Source organism: Macaca fascicularis, chromosome 5 (assembly GCF_037993035.2).
Source record: "Macaca fascicularis isolate 582-1 chromosome 5, T2T-MFA8v1.1".
Taxonomy (NCBI): domain Eukaryota; kingdom Metazoa; phylum Chordata; class Mammalia; order Primates; family Cercopithecidae; genus Macaca; species Macaca fascicularis.
The window spans coordinates 36977898-36999708 of record NC_088379.1 but is presented as its reverse complement, the minus strand read 5'-3'; the positions used below and the strand labels follow the sequence as shown (position 1 = coordinate 36999708).

The 21811-nt window shown below is 44.4% G+C and overlaps 1 protein-coding gene across 1 annotated transcript in view; it reads left to right on the top strand.

The window, feature by feature from the left end:
- The first annotated feature begins 10185 nt into the window (after positions 1–10185).
- RELL1 (RELT like 1) overlaps positions 10186–21811 on the top strand; it is a 74377-nt gene continuing 62751 nt past the window's right edge. The window contains exon 1 of the mRNA XM_065544863.1: positions 10186–10362. Within this exon, the coding sequence (XP_065400935.1) occupies positions 10275–10362 (88 nt within the window). The 5' untranslated portion in view covers positions 10186–10274. The remainder of the gene's footprint in view (positions 10363–21811) is intronic.

Below are 21811 nucleotides of genomic sequence, written 5' to 3'. Positions count from 1 at the left end.
ATATCACCCAGAATTCCCACGTGTTGTGGGAGGGATCCAGGGGGTGGTAATTGAATCGTGGGGACTGGTCTTTCCCGTGCTAGGCTCATGATAGTGAATAAGTCTCATGAGATCTGATGGGTTTATCAGGGGTTTCCGCTTTTGCTGCTTCTTTATTCTCTCTTGCTGCTGCCATGTAAGAAGTGCTTTTTGCCCTCCACCATGGTTGTGAGACCTTCCCCAGCCACGTGGAACTGTAAGTCCAATTAAACCTTTTTCTTTTGTAAATTGCCCAGTCTTGGGTATGTCTTTGTCAGCAGCATGCAAATGGATTAATACACAGATTGAAATGATATTTTGGATATATAGGATTAAATGAAAGCTATTATTATAACTAATTTCACCTGTTCTTATTTTTTAGTGTGGTCACCAGAAAATTCAGAACTACTTATATGGTTGGCATTATATTCCTATTTGTAGAAATAACATGCAGTTATTTCACCTAGACATGACTCATGTCATTAACTCACGTAACTCCTATAGTTATAATCTGGCTTAGACCGTACAAACACTTTGTAAGATTCTGTAATCTTCTGCATGTTCCCTCTTTCCTTATTTTCTCTCTGGTTTTCGGGAAATCCTTTAATAGAAAAAGGGCCCATGTGTTGTCTTCCTAGTGTCATAGAAATGGGAACTGTGGGGTTGTGATGGTCCATGCTAAACCCAAGGTGGAATGAGAAGATTATCCCCTATAAAGGGACAGATTTTGTAGTAGCAGGAACTAAGAAGCTATCAAAACAGACTAACTTGTTGGCAATGCTGAAAGGAAGAAAAGGAGAATTTGTGTTGTTAACCTGTGCCTTGGCAACAGAATGGCTCATATGAGATTCTCAAGATTTCCAAAGACATTGGCAGCAAGGACTAGGTTGAGAAAAGTTCAGCTCTCTCATACCTTCCTTCCCACTATCTCTATCTCACACCTTATAGACTACCAGACCCTCCAAATTCTCTCAGTAAATCAGTCCTTTTGTGTCCTAACCAGCCTATCCTGAAGCTCATCACCTGAACCCCTTATCCTCCAAAACTGCAAAATTCCTTGAAAAGCCTCTAGAATACCAGGCTCCTTCCTGGAAAAACCCTAACCATAGATCTATTTCCTAAACTGCCTTCTCCATGTCTACCTCTGAGTTTCCAGGTACGCGTACAGAGCATCACTCAATCCTGCAGATTGGCCCATGAAAAATTCACGGGCTGCAGTCCCAGCTGTACCCTCCGCAATGCACAGCAGTGCACACGCTGGACAGCTCTCCCATTCCTTTCAGTAATCGTTCAAATCCTTACAACTCTCAGGGGCCCTGAGGATTGGCAAAAAGTGCCCCTTCCACCAGTTAGTTTATTATGGTATTATGGCTCAATCTGGACAGCTCTGACCTTGGGGTAGGGGGAAATGGGGGATTTCTAGGGTCCCCGTGGGAAGCTTCCTTGGCTGCACAGGCATTCTTACACACATTCTGTGCCTACATTGTAACAACCCACCCCACTCCCCACTGTTTGGTTTCCACAGTGTCAGTAGCTTGTATATTCTGTGCTATCTGTACCCTCCTGCCACAGGGAAAAAGAAGCAAGATTGGAGTCTGGTAGATTAATGAGTCAGACCTCCGAGGGTGGGAGCAGTAACCTCAGGGGATGCTTGGAGCGTGATTCACACAGGACACAGCCATGCGTGGGTAGTCAGTGACAGTGTACAATGCAAATTCTTTTTCCAAGTATATGCATGGTCTTATGTATATTGTGAGATTATATTCAGGAGGAGTATATTTTCTGCTTTTCCGTGACTTGATCAGAAGGCCAGAATCTCTGGCCTTCACATTCTGGGATAAGTTAATATATGGTGCCCTTGTGCAGTACACAACCCAGACACGTTTACTGGGAGCCTTAACATAGTCTCCTCAAAACCCTTGCACCATTCCTGTCTATTCCATTGTCAGAGGATGGCTGCCTTAGTCCATTTTCAGCTTCTATAACAATACCATAGACTGGGTGATTTCAAAACAATAGAAGTTTATTTGGCTCACAGTTCTGGAGACTGGGAAGTCCAAGAGTATGGCACCAGCATCTGGTGAGGGCCTTCATGTTGCATTATCCCATGGCGGAAGGCAGAAGGTAAGTGAGCACAGGAGACAGAGTGGAAATTGGGCAGAATTCATCCTTTTTATCTGGAACCCACTCCCTCAATAACTAACCCACTCCTGAGATAAAGGCCTTAATCTATTATTAAGGGCAGAGCCCTCACAACCTAATCACCTCTTAATGGTCCTACTTCTTAATACCATCACAATGGCAATTCAATTTTAACATAAATTTTGGGCTGGGACATTCAAATCATAGCAATGGCTTTGCCGCTATTAATGTGAACTTTCTCAACTTTCTGTTTCTCACCTGCAAATCTATACACCTCCGTGCCCTTCTCTTGCCTCTCGCTTCCATTTCAGAGCGTCAAATGTTTGTCTTTGTGAGGTCAACAACTCCTATGCTCTTGATGCTATCATCGAGTTCCTCTGGATCTTCCTATATTAGTTATTCTCCTTGCTCTGATTTCTTCACCTATTTCTCTCCATGTGCCTTCCAGTTGTCCCAGAAAATTGATTTCAATCCACAAAAACCTTCTCTTGACTGCCAAGTCCTTACAGCTTTTTTTTGTTCTCTTTCAGCCAAGTTTCTGAAAAGAGAATTCTCTCTTTTTTTCTCTTTTCTTTTCTTTTCTTTTTTTTTTTTTTTTTTTGAGAGAAGGTCTCACTCTGTCACCCAGGCTGGAGTGCAGTGGCATGAGCATGGCTCACTGCAGCCTCGACCTCTCTGGGCTCAGGCAATCCTCCCACCTCAGCCTCCTGAGTAGCTGGGAATACAGGTGTACACCACAACAGCCAGCTAATTTTTGTACTTTTTGTAGAGATGGGGTTTCAACATGTTGCCCAGGCTGGTCTCAGACTCCTGGGCTCAAGTGATCCTCCCACCTTGGCCTTCCAGAGAGCTGGGATTACAGGTGTGAGCCACTGTGGTTGGCCCAAGAAAACTCTCTATTACTATTTTCACTCTTCACCCACTACACTCTGGGCTCCATCTCTATCACTCAGCTTAATGTTCTTCCACAAGGGTCTTCAAGTACCTCCACATTGCCTGATTTGCTGGGTAACTTTTTGGTCCTTATTTTACTAAACTCCTCTATTGGGAAAACCCGCTCCCGATGTTTAACGTGGGTTCTTTTCTACTTCCTAAGTGTCTCGGCTGGGTTGAGAAATAAAAGGAAAGAGCACAAGAGAGAGAAATTTAAAGCTGGGTGTCTGAGGGAGACATCACACGTCGGCAGGATCCATGATGTTCCCTGAACCATAAAACCAGCAAGTTTTTATTAGCGATTTTCAAAAGGGGAGGGAGTGCACGAATAGGGTGTGGGTCACAGAGATCACATACTTCACGAGGTAATAAAATATCACAAAGCAAATGGAGGCAGGGCAAGATCACAGGACCACCGGATGGGGTGAAATTAAAATTGCTAATGAAGTTTCAGGCACACATTGTCATGTCATTGATAACATCTTATCAGGAAATAGGGTTTGAGAGCAGACAACCTGTCTGACCAAAATTTATTAGGCAGGAATTTTCCTCCTCCTAATAAGCCTGGGAGCGCTACAGGAGACTGGGGCTTATTTCATCCCTTCGGCTTCGAACATAAAAGACGGCACGCCTTAAAAGGGGCCATCTATAGGCCTACCTTCAGGGCGCATTCTCTTTCTCAGGGATGTTCCTTGCTGAGAAAAATAATTCAGTGATATTTCTCCTATTTGCTTATGAAAGAGGAGAAATATAGCTCTGTTCTGTCCGGCTCAACAGTGGCCAGTTCAAAGTTACCACTCTTGTTCCCTGAACATCGCTGTTATCCTGTTCTTTTTTTTAAGATGCCCAGATTCCATATTGTTCAAACACACATGCTCTACAAACAATTTGCGCAGCTGACACAATCACAGGGTCCTGAAGCAACATTCATTCTCCTCAGTTTACGAAGAAGATGATGGGATTAAGAGATTAAAGTAAAGACAGGCATAGGAAATCACAAGGATATTGATTGGGGAAGTGATAAGTGTCCATGAAATCTTCACAATTTATGTTCAGAGATTGCAGTAAATACAGGCATAAGAAATTATAAAAGTATTAATTTGGGGAACTAATAAATGTCCATGAAATCTTCACAATTTATGTTCTTCTGCCACGGCTTCAGCTGGTCCCTCCGTTAGGGGTCCCTGACTTCCTGCAATACTCCTCAGTATATCTGACATTGATGATCACTTCTTTCCTCAGAAAACTCTTGATAGATTCTACTGGCTTCCATGATACTTTCCTATATAGAACCTATCAGTCAGTGGGAGGACCATGTCCAACATCCTTGTCTAGGATGAACAGTTACATTCAGAGTCCCTGGCTGGGCAGCCCCATGGTCTCCTAAGTTGAGGGAAACCGATCTATTGCCAGTTTGTGGAGGTCATGCTGAGTAGGGTGTGGGTTAAGGCAGCCATGGGAAGTCTTGGCTTGAGGGTTTCAGGCCTGGCCTTCTTTATATCTGCAAGAGTGCTTTATCCTTATACTACATTTACTGTTAAAGTTTCTGTTGGTTGTGATCAAAAGGAAGCTTGTCTAAGATAAACACCATGCACTTTAGAGTTTATCCTCTGAAATGTACATTTGTGGGTTTCACTGGTCTCGAACCACACAGTTTCTTACTATAATTCTCGCTTGCTCTTTACTGAGAACAACTATATCAATGTTATATCCACCTGATTTTGAGGATCTGGCTGCAAATGGTCTGAATCACTTATCTGCAATTTTGGGGAGACCATGTGCCCATGAAACATAACTCAATGTGGTGATCTAGGTAACTGGACAGAGATTAGGAACACCATTGCTATTGATTAGATTCCTCTGAATTTTACTTTTTTGAAGCTTCCTTTTTTTTTTTTTTTAAGATAGGGTCTTGCTATGTTGTCCAGGCTGGTTTCGGACTCCTGGCCTTAAGATATCCTCCTGCCTTGGACTTCCAGAACGCTGGGATTACAGGAGTGAGCCACTGCACCCGGCTGAGGCTTCTTAATGTATGATGGAATATATCTAATTGAACAATGGCAATTATTCTCATCTTCCCTTAAAAAATCTACTTTGGTGATAAAATTATTTATTATAAAGTATGACAAATTCCTGAGCATTTGAAGCTCTCCATTCTCCTTTTGTCGACTATTATGCTCAGCTGTGACCCACAGTTATTGCTGACCTATCCTCCTCTTTTCCTCATGCATATGTATGACTGTGCAGTCTGTACCATGCACATTCTTTTACTGTACATACATTCATATACATTCCTCATTTCTCCATCAATCCCAGTCCTTCAAGACCCAGCTCAAGATGCACCTCTTCCCTGAAACCTTGGTCAAGAGCTTCTAGTTTCAATTCTTTTGATCTTCTTGGGATTCCTCCAGCCCAGTGGTCATCAACTGGGAATGATTTTGTCCCCTAGAGTCATTTGGTAATATCTGGAGACATGTTTGGTTGTCACAGCTGGGGTGGGAGCTGCTGGCATTTAGTCAGTAAAGGTCAATGATTGTAGCTACACATCTTACAGTGCACACAACAGTCCCCCACAACAAAGAATTATTGGACCAACAATGTCCATAGTGTTGAGAAACCCTGCAGTGTAGCCTGACTTACCACCCCCTATCATTTGATTGCTCATTATGGTATAGAATCTGAGGGCTGGATGGGAACCTTTAGAAATCATCCTATCGGCCGGGCGCGCGGTGGCTCAAGCCTGTAATCCCAGCACTTTGGGAGGCCGAGACGGGCGGATCACGAGGTCAGGAGATCGAGACCATCCTGACTAACACGGTGAAACCCCGTCTCTACTAAAAAATACAAAAAACTAGCCAGGCGAGGTGGCGGGCGCCTGTAGTCCCAGCTACTCGGGAGGCTGAGGCAGGAGAATGGCGTGAACCCGGGAGGCAGAGCTTGCAGTGAGCTGAGATTCGGTCACTGCACTCCAGCCTGGGCGACAGAGCGCGACTCCGTCTCAAAAAAAAAAAAAAGAAAAAAAAGAAAAAAAAAGAAATCATCCTATCACCCTCGTATTTTATAGGTTGTAAGACCAACCCAAAGAAGCTGCGGAGAGTCACAGAGTAGAGTGAATCTTTGGCAGGGTTGTGTCCCTTGACCCCTGGGCCATTGGCCATTCCTGTTCACTTATGCAGCTGTTCCCTTCCTCCCAGGTAGGTTTAAAACTTTAAAAGCAAAGTTAGAATCTTTTTCTTCAGCTTGTAGTGACTCTCCCCTCCATCCCTTCACCCTCAGCCCAGTACCAGAAACACAGCATATATTTGTTGTCGTATCAAAATAGTCCCAGATTGTATAAAATATTTTATCCCCTGCAGACATATTTTTAAAAAAGAAATGTAAGCCTATCTCCTGGATATAACCTCTTAAAAGGAGAGATGATTACATCTAAATCACAGAAGAAATCCTACAGAGACCTTCTGCGGAAGCGTGTTCAACATTAATTAGAGTAAACACCAGCCAAGTGAGGCTTATGTATTTAAATGATGGTGATGAAAATCACCAGCTAGCAGTTCAGAGGAAAACAGGAAAGGTTTCTACTAAGGGGAATGATTAACTGAATCCTTACAGAGAAACCGAAAAGCAACAATGAAAATCAGAAAGGACATCACATTGTATATGTTTGTAAATTTGATCCTATACACTCTGACTTATAATCCATTCCCATCAATCAATAAATTATTCTCATTGAGGAAAAATATGTAAGCAAGTGTTGAAACGGTGTTCAAAAAGGCTAGGTTAAACATGCAATGAAGGAATATCAGAACAATACTTTAGATTGCGAAAGAGGTGTTGGTTGACTAGAGTTCTTCATTTCAGAGGCAGAACAGTGTAAGAGGAGGGTGCAAGTATGGGCCTGAGGGAGCTGATCCTGGATTTGCATCCTGGTGGTGCCAGGGAGAGGCCATGTGACTCAGGTAATGCCCTAATCCCTCAGCTTTGAAGTGAAGATTGTTAACAATGATTCCCTAAATATAAAATCGTTGTGAGGAATTGATCAAAGAATACAAAAAGAGTACCCATCATAGGATTGGACTAAATCTAAGGGCTGAATGAGGATTATTGTTTTCAATTAATGACAGTTATTAAGAATTATTAAAACTTTACTTTTGTTTCTGAAAAAATGGAAATATAACTTAGTTTTAAAATTTCCATTTTATGTTCTCAGAAGAAATATGATATCCCCTTCATAATAGAGAATAAAAGTTCCATTACATTGGAGTTCTTACTTTTAAAATAAAACTGGATTTTTAGATACACATATGTAGAAGCTATTTAAATTGTATGAATAAATCTGTAGGGTTAAGGATATGGAAAATAAGCTGGATTTTCTTTCTTTCCTCTCTCCTTCCCCTCTTCACTTTCCTCCCTCCCTCCCCCTCTCTTCCTCCTACCCTTCCTTCATTCCTTTAACAAGACATACAAATGCATGTATATGGGGTATGTGAAAGTAAGACATTTATAGAGAGAGTGTCAACCAGGTGTTATGGAAAGTTTAGGAAGAGAAATTTCAGAGCCCTGGGTTTCAACCCTGGCTTATAGTAGATATAAGATGTCAGGCAGATCACTTAACTATCTCTCATCTGTAAAACAAAGGGCCTGGTAGATAATGGGTAAGGCTTAAGTACTAGATTGTATTTTTATATTTGAAGAGCCGTAATAGACATACAATTCAAATGTGTTGCTAAAAATGATCCCGTCTTTTTTTTTTTTTGAGACGGAGTCTCATTCTGTCACCCAGGCTGGAGTGCAGTTGGGCAATCTCGGCTCACTGCAAGCTCCGCCTCCCGGGTTCACATCATTCTCCTGCCTCAGCCTCCCAAGTAGCTGGGACTACAGGCGCCCGCCACCACGCCCGGCTACTTTTTTGTATTTTTAATACAGACGGGGTTTCACCGTGTTAGCCAGGATGGTCTGGAACTCTTGACCTCGTGATCCACCCACTTCAGCCTACCAAAGTGCTGGGATTACAGGCGTGAGCCACCGCGCCCAACCAAAAACGATCCCGTCTTTTTAATAGTAAGTTCAATCTGTGGGAAAAGAGTGAAACATGATTCAATTTTGAAATGACATTTTACATTTTGAATAGATTTCTTGATTCAAGCATTTTGTTACATTCTAACTTACAAAACCAGAGCTGGCTTTATAAGTGTGTGACCTGTGCAACTGTGTGTTTAGGAGGGCTCCACAATTGATTTAATGCTGTGTTGTTGCCATCTTGAAATTCTTAATGATTTTTGAACAAAAGGCCCTGCCTTTTCATTTTGCATTGTGCCCTGCAAATTTTGTAGCTCGTTCTGGCTACAACTTCTAATTTATAGTTTAATTTCTAGGTCCGGGATTCTCTCCTTTTTTAGTTAGAAATCCACATGGATTGCTTTCCTCTGCATCCATTCTCAGTGTTTATGTTGATATAAAACTAGCAAAGGCTGCCTGCTAAACCTGCCAGACTGCAGGATGCGCAGCCAACTGAGCTGAGCTCAGGACGCGCAGTGCCCCTCTTGGGCTTCAAAGGTCAGGGGCTCCATCCTTCAGCCTCAGCCATCTGTAGTGTAGTGGCCTGAGCTTCCGTCACCGGCAATTCCCACATCAACGCAATGTTTGTAATAATAGTCTCGCAGACTGCGTGGAGGGCTCGGTGAGAGAATAAATAGTTCTTTGAAAACTAGAGGCTATCAGTCACCTCAAGGATGAGACCCATCCTGTGAAAACCCACAGCCCCCATGCACCCCCTTTTCTTGCTGGTGTTGAGTATTTGCTCAAGTCCTGCCCTCATTTCCTTCAACCAAATGCTTGATGGCCCAGTAACAACAGTCCCTACAGGGCAGTAAAGAGGAACTATTCAGAGAGCGCCTCTGAGTCCTATCAATGCTTGTGAAGATGATTCAACTTCAAAAAACACTTCTGACCTCTTAGCGTGTGCTGTCTGTCCTCCATCTAGGCGCTGAGGGCACAGCAGCGAGCAAACACAATGACAATGAGATAATTACAATTTATCATGGTGGCCCAGACATTGTGGGTTTACTCCCTGGCCTCTAATAGTCACCTCGCAGAGCTGATGTGAGGATGTGAGGAGATAATAAGTACCTGGGCACCTAAAGATCTACTTTGCAGGAGTATGCGCAAGGTGCAATACAGGAACACGATTTTAAACAAAGGTGTTGCTCCTGAAAATACATAGAGGTATCTTCCCCATAGGAGCAGCTTAAATGCAAACAGAGGAAGAAATTTAAGTTATTTATCTTTTCTGCTAGTTTTCAAACAACAGAACGTGACGTCCAGCACAGCATTACTCCCTAGACCTGCAACCGAGGGGAATGCTAGCTGGATAGACATGCCAACAGCGAAAAAAGACTGGGCTCACTCCAGTGCTGGCCGCTTCTGGCTGTCCAGTGCTTCTCGGGGCGAGCTCCGTCTTTCTCTTCCCACGCCCGCCTAGTCCCAGCTCCGGAGGAAGGTTGCACCCGGGCGACCCTTCCCCAGCCCCGGGCTCCCGCGTAATCACCGCCGGGCTTGGAAAGGAAGCGGGCGTAGCAAGTAGAGGCAGGGCCGGGCCACGGTGGGCGGGGCACTAGGGCGGGGCTATAGCCTAACTGCACCGCCCAGGCTGCTGCTGGGTTTGGAAAGGAAGCGGGAGTGGTAGGGAGAGGAGGGGTCAGGCTGAGCTGTGGGCGGGGAAACGGGCGGGGCCATGGATGGAACACGTGCCTTCTTAGGTGGAGTCCGGGGCGCGGCAAGGAGAGGCGGGGCCAAGCTGAGGTGGGTGGAGAAACGGGGCGTGTTCATGGCCTAGCTGCGCCGCAGATGCTGCTGCCTGGTTTGGAAAGGAAGCGGGATTGGCAGGGAGAGGCGGGATCAGGCTGAGGTGGGCGGGGAGTCGGGGGCGGAGCCATGAGTGGGCCTCGTGCCGTCTTAGGTGGAGCTCGGGGCGCGCGGGAAGAGGCGGGACCCAGCCGAGGTGGGTGTGGTGTGTTGGGGCGGGGCCATGGTGGGCGGGGAGGGGCGGGGCCATGGCGGGGCGGGGTTCGCCGCTCCCTGGGGCCGAGCCCAGCCACTCGATCAGCCCGCCGGCTCCGGAGCGGCTCTGCCTTCCCGAGCGCCGGACGCGGCGCCCTGGGGAAGGAGGGCGAAGCGACGCGGCGATGGCTCTGCGGGCACTCCCGGGGTCCGCCGTCCTAGCCGCTGCTGTCTTCGTGGGAGGCGCCGTGAGTTCGCCGCTGGTGGCTCCGGGTGAGTGTCCGGTAGGAGCCGGGGCGCCGGGTGCTGAATCGGTTCCCGGGAGCGCGGAAGGAAGCGAGGGGGTCGGGACGGCAGCCCTGCGGCGCTCCGAGGAGCCTGCTTTCTCGCACAGCCTCGGGATCCTGGCGCTGAACAACTGGCTGTCCCGGGGCGGTCCGGGCAGGGCGCGGTGCGTGGCAACGGCTCTCGTCCCTCCCCTCCCGCCGGCCCCGCTACCGCCTTCCCTCCCCGGGGCCTCCGCCGAGGGTCTGTGTCCCCCAGCCCTGAGCTGTGCGGGGCGTAGGGACCAGGGCTTCCTCGGGGGCGCTTCCTTCACGGCCGCGCGCCTCGGAACCCCGCGGACCCCTTTCCCACCGCCCTTGTCCTCAAAGGCTCCGGGAGCGGAAGATCGTGACAGAGAGCACCGGGTGCGCTGTCGGCGCCTCCTTCTCCCTTTTAAATACCTTAAAATATCCTAAAACCTAGAGGACTTGAATCTCTTTCCAAGTTTCCATTTATTTTGGTAGTTGATGGATTCTTGTAACAGGTCAAGGAGTTCACATTTCTTCCCATATATCCTGTAGAAATCAGGCTCAGAAAAAGGGAAGGCGCGTTGGTAAACTTAAATATTTTTCTTCTTTGTGTTGATTCCTGTCGTCACAAAAGGAACCTTGTGTGGTCAGGGCAGGAAGCCACCAGCAGAGATGCTAAAGTGTCACCAACGATGAAGCAGTTTTTAATTGAAATCAATCTTAAGAGGAGGTATAAGTTTTATGGAAGTCCTATGTCATATCCTTGCTTTTATAACTGCAGACACTAGGGATTCCTTACCACCGCTTCTCTTAATTGCCACCTAACAGCCTCAGTTAAAAAAAAAAAAAAAAAAACCCACATACCTGCTTGGCCATTTGGGGTTACTACAGATTGGAGTCTGACGTCAGCAAGCTCTTCCAAGCTTGATTTCAGGGGTGGCTCCTCTTCAGGTCCAAATAATAAGCAACTAGAAGCCTTTCAACAGTGACTGTCTCCTCCATAAACATCCATAAACTCTTCCTCCTGAGAACATTTCGGTCGCTTAAAACTTTTACACTGACTTAGCAGTTTGGCCTTCACTTTTTCATAGAAACCAGAGCAGGTTTGGAAGGGAACGAGATAGGTAGTATTGTCTCCTGAGTATTTTTAGCAGGCCCGTATTTCCGTTAGCCATCCACCTGGGGAAATGGCAGCTAGTGACATGTTTTATTGGATGGGACAATTTTTTTTTACTTCTTCTTTTTTTTGATACAGGATCTCACTCTGTCACCCAGGCTGGAGTGCAGTGGTACCATGTTGGCTCACTGCAACCTCCAGTTCTCTGGTTCAAGGGATTCTCCTGCCTCAGCCTCCTGAGCAGCTGGGATTACAGGCACGTGCCACCATGCCCGGCTATATTTATTTATATTATTAGTAGAGACGTGTTTTGCCATATTGGCCAGGCTGGTCTTGAACTCCTGCCCTCAAGTGATCCTCCTGCGTTGGCCTCCCAAAGTGCTGGGATTACAGGCATGAGCCACTATGCCCTGCTGGTTCATTTTGATTTTCATCCTGCGTTTCATTGCTGAGACACATAGGTGCATTATCAGGTTCCACTTGGATGTGAGGTTGGAGACATTCCTTAGAGGGTTGGAGTCAGTTGCTCCAGAATTTGGGGAAGAGTTTAATCTGGGAGTAAAATTATAAAAAAGTCAGCACATGATGCATGTAATTAGCCATCATCAGCAGGAGAAATCCATCCCTAGAGTGGGTGTGTGTTTTGTCTGACCTCTGAGCAACACCCAGGTCTCAGGACTGGAATGTTACTGATGAAAGCACTCATCTAATTGCATGACAGCCTTTGTTTTTTTTTCTTTTTGATAAAAGTTAATGCGGAAGAAGAAACAGGTGTCTAAAAAGGAAAGGATACAGAGCACAAATTTGCCAGTATCTTGAGGCCTGTGTAAAGAGAAAATGCTCTGACCAGCCAACATCTGATCCCCTTGGAACCGAAGATGGTGTTAATGTTTGTACGTTAAGCATAGGGAAGCAGAGGGAAAAAAATGGAAAATACTGTTGAATGCCAGCTGTGTGCCAGGCTTTGGGTTGAGTATTTATATGCTTTTTTATTTTTATTTATTTTTCTCTTTTTGAGATGGAGTCTCGCTCTGTCACCCAGGCTGGAGTGCAGTGGTGTGATCTTGGCTCACTGCAAGCTCCGCCTCCCGGGTTCATGTCGTTCTCCTGCTTCAGCCTCCCAAGTAGCTGGGACTATAGGCGCCCGCCACCACGCCTGGCTAATTTTTTTCTATTTTTACTAGACATGGGATTTCCCCATGTTAGCCAGGATGGTCTCTATCTCCTGACCTCGTGATCCGCCCGCCTTGGCCTCCCAAAGTGCTGGGATTACAGGTGTGAGCCACCGTGCCCGACTGCATTTTTATTTATTTGTTTATTTTTATTTTTTAATTTTTTTTTTGAGACAGAGTCTTGCTCTTTTTACCAGGCTGAGGTGCAGTGGTGCGATCTTGGCTCACTGCAACCTCTGCCTTCCGGGCTCAAGCAATTCTTCTGCCTCAGCCTCCCAAGTAGCTGGGATTATAGGCGCCCGCCACTATGCCTGGCTACTTTTTGTATTTTTTTAGTAGAATTGGGGCTTCACTATGTTGGCTATGCTGGTCTCTAACTCCTGACCTCGAGTAATCCACCCTCCTCAACCTCCCAAAGTGCAGGGATTACAGGTGTGAGCCACTGAGCACAGCCTTCATATGCATTTTTAAACTCATTGCTCATAACTGGATGAAGTACTTACTTCCAGTAAGGCAACTGAGGCAAGAGAGGTTAAACAACTGGCTGAACATCACACAGGGACTGTGCCAGTCAGCAGTCAGAGAGCAGAACCACTAGGAGGTGTCTGTGTATGTGTGTACCTTTATATGTATCTTTATCTGGGATAACCCAGCCTGCTTGATTCCAAAGTTCATTCCCTTTCCACTGTACCCCACTGCTCTGCAGAGAAAAATAGAATATGAGTCAACCTCTGCAGTCTCGCTGAGATTCTAAGATAGTTTAGAACATCATAAAATTGTAAGCATGTGGTTATCACAAAGTTGTTAAGCAGAGAAAAGAAGGGCAGATCGCTTCACGGTGGGTAGTAGCAGTGCCTTTTTCACTTCCTTCCTAGTACAAGAATCTCATTAAACTTGTCTCTTAGCAGCAGCATTGGAAACTATATACCACAAGCACCCAAAGGGATGATTTTCCACATCTTGGCTTATTTATGTCCGTAAGTTCTCTGGTTACTCAACCTTCAGTCTTATTAGTTTCTCTCTCAGACAGTGGGCATATAGCCCTGGAGTAAGGAGTGGGTGGAAGGGGTCCTGCGGCGGATAAGAGGAGAAATGCATTGTCCTTGGGCTGTGGGCTTCCCTCAGCATTCTGACTCCCTTTTAGTTGCTAAAGATAAGCTTTATTAAATTCTGGGTTCTCCCTTAGCCAGGTAGCTGCAAAGCTGTACATCCACATAATATACAGTGTTTGGAAAGTTTTGAAAAAGCACACCTTGGAGCTTCAGATTCCACATCTACATTTAATTTAAAAAGGAAATGAAAACTGTGAGAAAACTCTGTCAATTCCCTGCCCCTAACCCCTCTAAACAAAGAAATGAAATTAATCTATTTGGAAGTTTGAATAGTTGAATTTGAATGTGAGAGACCAAAGCCCCAAGTGAACAAACAACAAATTTTATTGTTTCTTTAAAAATAATTCTTTGGCCCTAATGTTGAAGTGTAATGACTTATTGAAACAATAGAGAAATGATTTAAAGCTGACAAAAAGAATAAATTAAATTGTCATTGGTATAAACTATTAGGTTGAGTAGTTCCTAATAATTTAGGATACTTCAGTGGTTGTAAAGATTTGGTGTGCTGCTGAAAGCAGATATATTAATAATTATGTTATTAGAATTAATATAATAATTATATTAATAGAATTAATATATTAATACTGGTGTGGTTTATAAAAACTAAAATCAGAATTTGGTGTTAGTACACTGTAGACACTTTACTCTTGTAGGAAAAAGGAATTCAATTTTTATTATTACCTGTTTTGTGGCAGGCGGTAGTCTAAGTGCCTAGATCATTGCATTCTTACAATGAATTTCCTGTCAGTTATATACGTAATTTTATTCCTGTGTTTGTAGATGAGGAAATTGAGCCTCAGAGAAGTTGAAAAAGTCACTCACGTGTAGGCTGGATTTTGGCATGGAGTCCATTGAGTCAGATCTGTTTGATTTTTGAAGTCCATGCTTATTATTACTAAACTATTTTTTTTGAGGAAGAAAATTCTTTTTATTCTAAGATATTTATAAAGAATCAGTAAGTAACAAGGTCATGGGATGATATGGTGGAAAGAACACCAAGCCTTAAGTCAGGGCCTTGGACTTGAAGTCAAAAATCAGAAGGAGGCCGGGTGCGGTGGCTCACGCCTGTAATCCCAGCACTTTGGGAGGCCGAGGCGGGCAGATCATGTGGTCAGGAGTTCAAGATCAGCCTGGCCAATACGGTCTCTACTAGAAATACAAAAATTAGCTGGGTGTGGTGGAATATGCCTGTAATCCCAGCTACTCGGGAGGCTGAGGCAGGAGAATCACTTGAACCTGGGAGGCAGAGGTTGCAGTAAGCAGAGATCATGCCACTGCACTCCAGCCTGAGTGACAGAATGAGACTCTGTCCCCCACCCCCCCAAAAAAAAATCAGAAAGAGACCCTGATGCCTGTAGCATGTGGTTCTGTCCACCTCCATTTCCTCACTTGTAAACTGGGCATTGTGCCAACGCCTGTCTATCTGTCTTACTGTCTCTGAAAGGTCTGGGAGATGGCAAAGTGGCATATATCTTTTTATCTTTAAAAAATATAGTATTTTTTTCCTCCAGAGTGCGCATTAGGCTTGATTTATATTATGTCATTTAAATTGTCAAATAAATGTGGACCACATATATTAAACAGTTTTTATTCTGGAGGTGGTGATAGCTTTGCAATGATAGGGATTTTTAAAAAGCCCAGAGTGACACCTCAGATTAAAGTTTGCTACTGTTGCATGGGAGTGAAGTAGCCAAGCCATCTTTTCCCATTTCCCTTTAGCTACAATAGGTATTTTTGGAAAATTTCCCCAAAGATTTAAAGTTTGTGAGAGGAAGGAGTGGGAATCACCATTGAGCCTATTACTCCAAGGCACTAGCCATTGTTAGCATATTTCATTCTGGTCTTCTCTAATTGCTTTTTTTTTCTTTCTTTCTTTTTTTTTTTTTTGGAGATAGAGTCTCGCTCTGTCGCCCAGGCTGGAGTGCAGTGGCTCCATCTCAGCTCACTGCAAGCTCCGCCTCCCGGGTTCACGCCATTCTCCCGCCTCGGCCTCCCAAGTAGCTGGGACTACACGCGCCCACGACCATGCCTGGCTAATTTTGTTTTTGTATTTTTAGTAGAGACGGGGTTTCACCGTGTTAGCCAGGATGGTCTCTCTCTTCTGACCTCATGACCCGCCCGCCTTGGCCTCCCAAAGTGCTGGGATTACAGGCGTGAGCCAACGCACCCAGCCCTCTAATTGCATTTTTAACTCCGATAGGTTCATAATGCAATATAACTTTGTATCATGACGTTTTCAGTTTATGTTATCCAGAAATGTTTCTCTATTTCCCTACACACCCAAAAAAGGGCTGCCTACTGTTCCACTATATGGATTCACTGTATTTTACTTTACTGTGTACCTATTTGGGAGATTTCAGTTGCTAATTATTTTTAAGTGAGTTTTAAAACTCGTTGTTTCAGTGAACGCCTGTGTGCATGAAACTTTGCCCAGATATCAGAGGACTTCCACAGAAAATGGGTTCCTGAATAGGCACTTTGAGGGTCAAAGATGTTCACATTTTTGAGGCAATTGATGACACCAGTGTTGATCTGAAGGTCATCCCAGGTTACATTCTCACAGCAATAGCCAAAAAGACTCAGTTTCATATTCTTGTTATTTTCCCTGAAAAACATATTCACTAATTTGTTAGGCAAAAATTGGTACCTTGATTGTTTTACCTTGTACATTGTTGGTAACTATCAGGTTGATTTTGTTTTCTTCTAGTTTTTGAGCCATTTGTAAGGGTGTAATCCTTTATGGACAATTCTGAAATGTGAAAAGCTCTGAAAACAAGTTTTGCTTGTAGGCTTTTGATACACTCTGTAGGTCGTAAAACTTAACTTGAACTAATGTGAGGTTTTTTTTTTTTTTTTGAGATGGAGTCTCTGTCTGTCACCCAGGCTGGAGTGCAGTGGTGCAATCTCGGCTCACTGCAAGCTCTGCCTCCCGGGTTCAAGTGATTCTCTTGCCTCAGCCTCCCGAGTAGCTGGGATTACAGGCACGCACCACCATGCCTGGCTAATTTTTGTACTTTTAGTAGCGATGGGGTTTAACCATGTTGGCCAGGCTGGTCTGGAACTCTTGACCTCACATGATCTGCCCGCCTCAGCCTCCCAAAGTGCTGGGATTACAGGGATGCACCACCGCACCCGGCCTAATGTGAGGTTCTATAGTATATATTATTCTCTCTTGACTATTTGCATGTTTTGCTGAATAATATTAATTTGATTTGAGTGTTATAGGATGTGTGCTAAATGCATTGCATTACTTTCCTAAAATCACAAGGTCTGAACTTCGAAGCACATCTGACCTCCAAGTTTTCAGATAAAGATTATGGTCCTCTTCTGTGACTCATCTGTTTGTGTCTGTTGGGAAATAAATATATAAAGCTGCTCAAAGGAGCAAAATTTCCAATGGAGAAAATAAGTCCTTAAATGAGTGGCACTTCAGAAAAAGAAGTACAACTTTGGTATTCTAGTGTGAAATCTGAGAAAAATAAGGATACCTGAAAAAACTAAGGTTTTGTTTATTCCAAGTGACTTTATGAATGGGTGCCAATTAGAATGGAAACTTGTTGGCTAGTTGGAGAGTTTGGGCCAATTTCTCCTCTGCTTGCTTCTGCCAGTTACTAACACACTTCTCTTTGTAAGAGAAGCTGAATCTACTCAAGGGACTTTCTGGAGGATGGATGGGTAGAGGGGCCAGACATCTTACCTTGAGGATCCTTTTGCCAAACTTGTTGAACTCAGAGGACCTGGTTTTCCATTCCCACCTGCAATACCCCAAGGCCCCCGGCTTCTTTTCTTCACTCAATAGCACTGTCCCAGGATCTCAAACAGAGAGAACCCCCGAGCCAGGTGTCTCCCATTTCCCGTGCCAGCTGCCAGCCCTACTTGATCCCCCTCTCCCATTTTGTTTGTGCGCTCTTGTGAATAACTGCATTCCAGCCACTAATAAAAGTGCCTGTTGTACAGAGAGAAAAAAATCTTTAGATTACTTTCCTTATCTGTATTATAGAGAGAATATGGCTGAGCTGCCTTATGGCATTGTTTTGTCAGTTACATGAGATAAAACTAGTGAGTGCTTGGCACATACATAGTAAGTGATGAAAAAGGATATTATTATTGCCTACCCTAAACTAAATACTCACCTATCACAGCTAAAGGATGAGACAAAGTTCCTTACTCTCCAGAATTTTCCTTTTTGGGCCTCTGCCATTACTGGAGGGGTTTCCTGTCACCTGTTCTTCCTGAGCCCTGGGTGCTGGTGCTGGTTGTGTAAAAGAGGGGCCTTTGAGGAGGGGGTGTTGGGCATTGCCTGAAGGAGTAGGGTCCGATGGGCTTGGCAGAGTTCTCTTGGGAGGCAGGGGTTTTGTGGGGCAGAGCCATTAGCCACCAAAACTAAGCAAAGAAGGAAGGAAAGCATTACCTTTATAAGGTGATATAGTCTGTATATTTGTCCCTGCCTAAATTTCATGTCGAATGGTAATCCCCAGTATTGGGGGTGGGGCCTGGTGGAAGGTGATTGGATCATGGGGGTTTATTTCTCATGAATGATTTAGCACCATCATGAGAAGTGCTGTCCTCACAATAGTGAATGAGTTCACAAGAGATCTGTTTGTTTAAAAGTGTGTGGTACCTCCCTGCAACTCTCTCTTGCTGCTGCTTTCGCCATGTGATGTGCCTGCTCCTCTGTTGCCTTCTGCCATGATTGGAAGTTTCCTTAGGCCTCCCCAGAAGCAGACACCACTATGCTTCCCATACAGCCTGCAGAACCGTGAGCCAATTAAACCTCTTTTTTTGAAAAATTAATTACTCAGCCTCAGGTGTTTCTTTTTTGGGGGGACAACGTCTTGTTCTGTCGCTCAGGCTGCTGGAGAGCAATGGTGTGATCTCGGCTCACTGCAACCTCTGCCTCCCGGGTTCAAGCGATTCTCCTGCCTCAGCCTCCCATGTAGCTGGGATTAGAGGTGCCCGCCACCATGCCCAGCTAAGTTTTGTATTTTTAAGTAGAGACTGGGTTTCACCATGTTGGCTAGGCTGGTCTGGAACTCCTGACCTCAGGTGATCCACCAGCCTTGGGCTCCCATAGTGTTGGGATTACAGGCATGAGCCACCATGCCCAGCCTCGGGTATTTCTTTATAGCAGTGCAAAAATGGCCTAAGGGTAGAACATGACGTTTTCTTTTGGAAGAACTTTGGAAGATTCACCAATTGGTTTATTCTTAGACAGCTGATCCATAGGTGTAGTCACAAAATTGTGACAGTTTTTCTTTAGTATTTAATGTAATTGTCACACTGACATGCTTTGTGATTATCCAGGGTCCAACTGCTTATTGTTCATCTTCTCATGGCTCTTTGGTGAGTGTTTCGATGAAGGAGACTCTTAGGATGAGGAAGCAGAGTCCTGTAGTATTAGGGCTGGAAGGGACCTTGACTGTGTCCTCCAAGCTTTTATTTAGCAGGTGAGGAAACTGAGTTGGCACAGCCAGGACTTAAGTGGGTGTCTTTCCTCATTCTGGGACTCTTCCCATTCTGTTAGGCTGTCTATGGAAGCGGATCCAGCCTTGCTGCCTATGGCAAGTTTCCTTGGTTTACATATGCCCTTGATCCTCATGCTCAGGGGTCTGGTTTCTCAGCTCCTTGGATGTGGGATGAGGAGAACCAGGAAGAACTTTGGCTACCTAACTCATGGGAGTAATTGTGTTATTCTTAGTCATATTTTAGATTCAGAAGGGACCTTGATGGTCATCTTGTAATTAACACCCTGTCTTGGCAGATGGGGAAACTAGCCCAAAAAGGTTCAGTGTCCTGTGTGAGTCAGGAGTGGCTGTAGCCCATAGCAGACGAGCAGACCTTTGGGTTTGGTGAGGGAGGAACTATGTGTATGTCTTGTTCACCATTGTAGGCTCGGATCCAAGCACAGGGCCTGAGAATAGAGTAAATATTTAAATATTTGAATGATGGAAGGAAGCCAGAGATAGAATGCAGGTGTTAGGACTCTTGGTCCAAAGCTTTTTCTTTATAATAAAGTGAAGAGTTACTGTTTTGAATATTCACCCACAAATCTTAGATGTAAGCCTCCCCACAGCCCTTCTCCTGCAGTGGTGAGAGGCTGTTTTGGGAGCAGCCTCTATGGGCCAGATTGCTCAAAGGCAGAAAAATCTGGTCATGGAGGAAAAATGAATGATAATAACAAACAAGCAATACAACCAAGAATGATAGTAACAAACAGTCAACACTACCTTATCAGGTGATATGGTGTGACATTGGTAGCATTTTCAATGCAAAGATTTTCAAAACCTAAATCTCTTCATGAAACTCTTCTCAAAGACAAACTAAACTCAGTTGTGTTTCTACAACCACTACTTCAAATGCATCTATTAATTGTATATGTATCATATTCCTGATGTTATAATACTTTATACCATTAAAAACCAATTATTTTATGGCTGCTTTGATTTGCTTATTTATCCAACAGATATTAACAAAGTGCCTTAGAGTGTGCAAGACACCGAGAATGAAGTGATGTGAGCAAAATAGACTCAGTTCCTGCCTTTATGGAGCTAGTAGGTTATCAGGAAGAGAATTAATTAAACAAGCAAAATGATGTGTCCCTGAGTCCTTGTCAAGGAAAGTATGACACAGGGCCAGAGTACCTAACCTGGGGCTAGGTGTGGGACATGCATGGACAAACTAGACTCCAGTGCAGGTTGGGCATGCTCTCTGGAGGAAATGAAAGTGAAATTTACAGCTGCAAAACTGCAGGAGTTGGTCAGGTGGAAAGAACTTGTGGTCACCGAAGAGAGAGGAGGAGGTAAGATCAAACAAAGCAACAGCAGTGGTTCCCAGACTTGAATGTTCAGAAGTCCAGCTGGAGGGCTGGTTAAAACAGATTCCTGAGCCCCACCCGAGAGTGCTGAGTCCATAGGACTGGGATGGGTCTGGAGACTTTTTCTCTCACGTTTCCAGGTGATGCTGGCTAAGTATCAACTGTGAGCAGGAAAGTAAAAGAGAGAAGAGTAGGTGGAATCCCCTCCCCTCTTCTTGGGGCTATACGTATCCTGTCCTCTGCCCATCCTTCAAGCTGAGATCAAGCATAGGATTTCCAGGAAACATTTCCTAGGTATTCTCACTGCCTTTACTGCCTCCTGTGAATATACTGTCCACAAGTCAGTGGATACATGTTGCATCTTTTCCATGTTGTTTAGCCCTCAGTTACATGCAATTGTTTCCACCATGTATGTTTTGTCTAGAGCTTCTTGAGGTGGCTGAGCATAAGAAATGTGTACAAAACATTTGCCTGATCAAATTTAATTCTTGCAACTGCTATGAGGTGCAGGTTGCATGTTATTCCCTGTTCTACGGAGATGTGGAAACGGAGACTTACAGGGAATAACCAGGAAGAAGAGAAGGGGAATTCCTTGCTCAAGTCAGAGGAGGGAAAGTCAGTGTGAGATGTATGTTCATTGTTCTCAAGTGCGCTTTGCGTTATGTGAATTGCAGGTATTCTGTTCCCAGCATCACTAGTAGAAGGAAAGTTTTATATTTAATTTGTTTTTGAGCTTTTTCACTATAGGCTCATCTTCTTAAAGAGAAACAAAGGCATCTTATAAATTGAATGTAGATTTTGTTTTTAGCAGGAAATGATTATCTTAGGAATTCTACAGAAATTGTCCGCTTGCTTTTGAAGTAAATATTTGGAGGGGGTAATTCAATTTACATGTCATTAGGTTTAGAAATGATTTTTATAAAATTTTGGCATGAGGGAGATAGGAAATATCAATTTTAATTTCCTGAAAAGACACACGTTAGACAATTATGCCATTACCAATCTTCCAGTGGCTGGATGGATTTAGCTGAATGGTAGAAGACTTACAAAGAGCCTGTACATTACACATTCACAAGACAGGTAGGGTTAAAAACTGACTAAAAAGAATTCCTTTCGATACCAGTAATCTGCCAAGCCTTCCTTCCCCATGCATAGATGTAAACATAATCTGGCTTTCTCAGATTCCTGTAAGAGGTGGAAGTTTGAAGAATTCA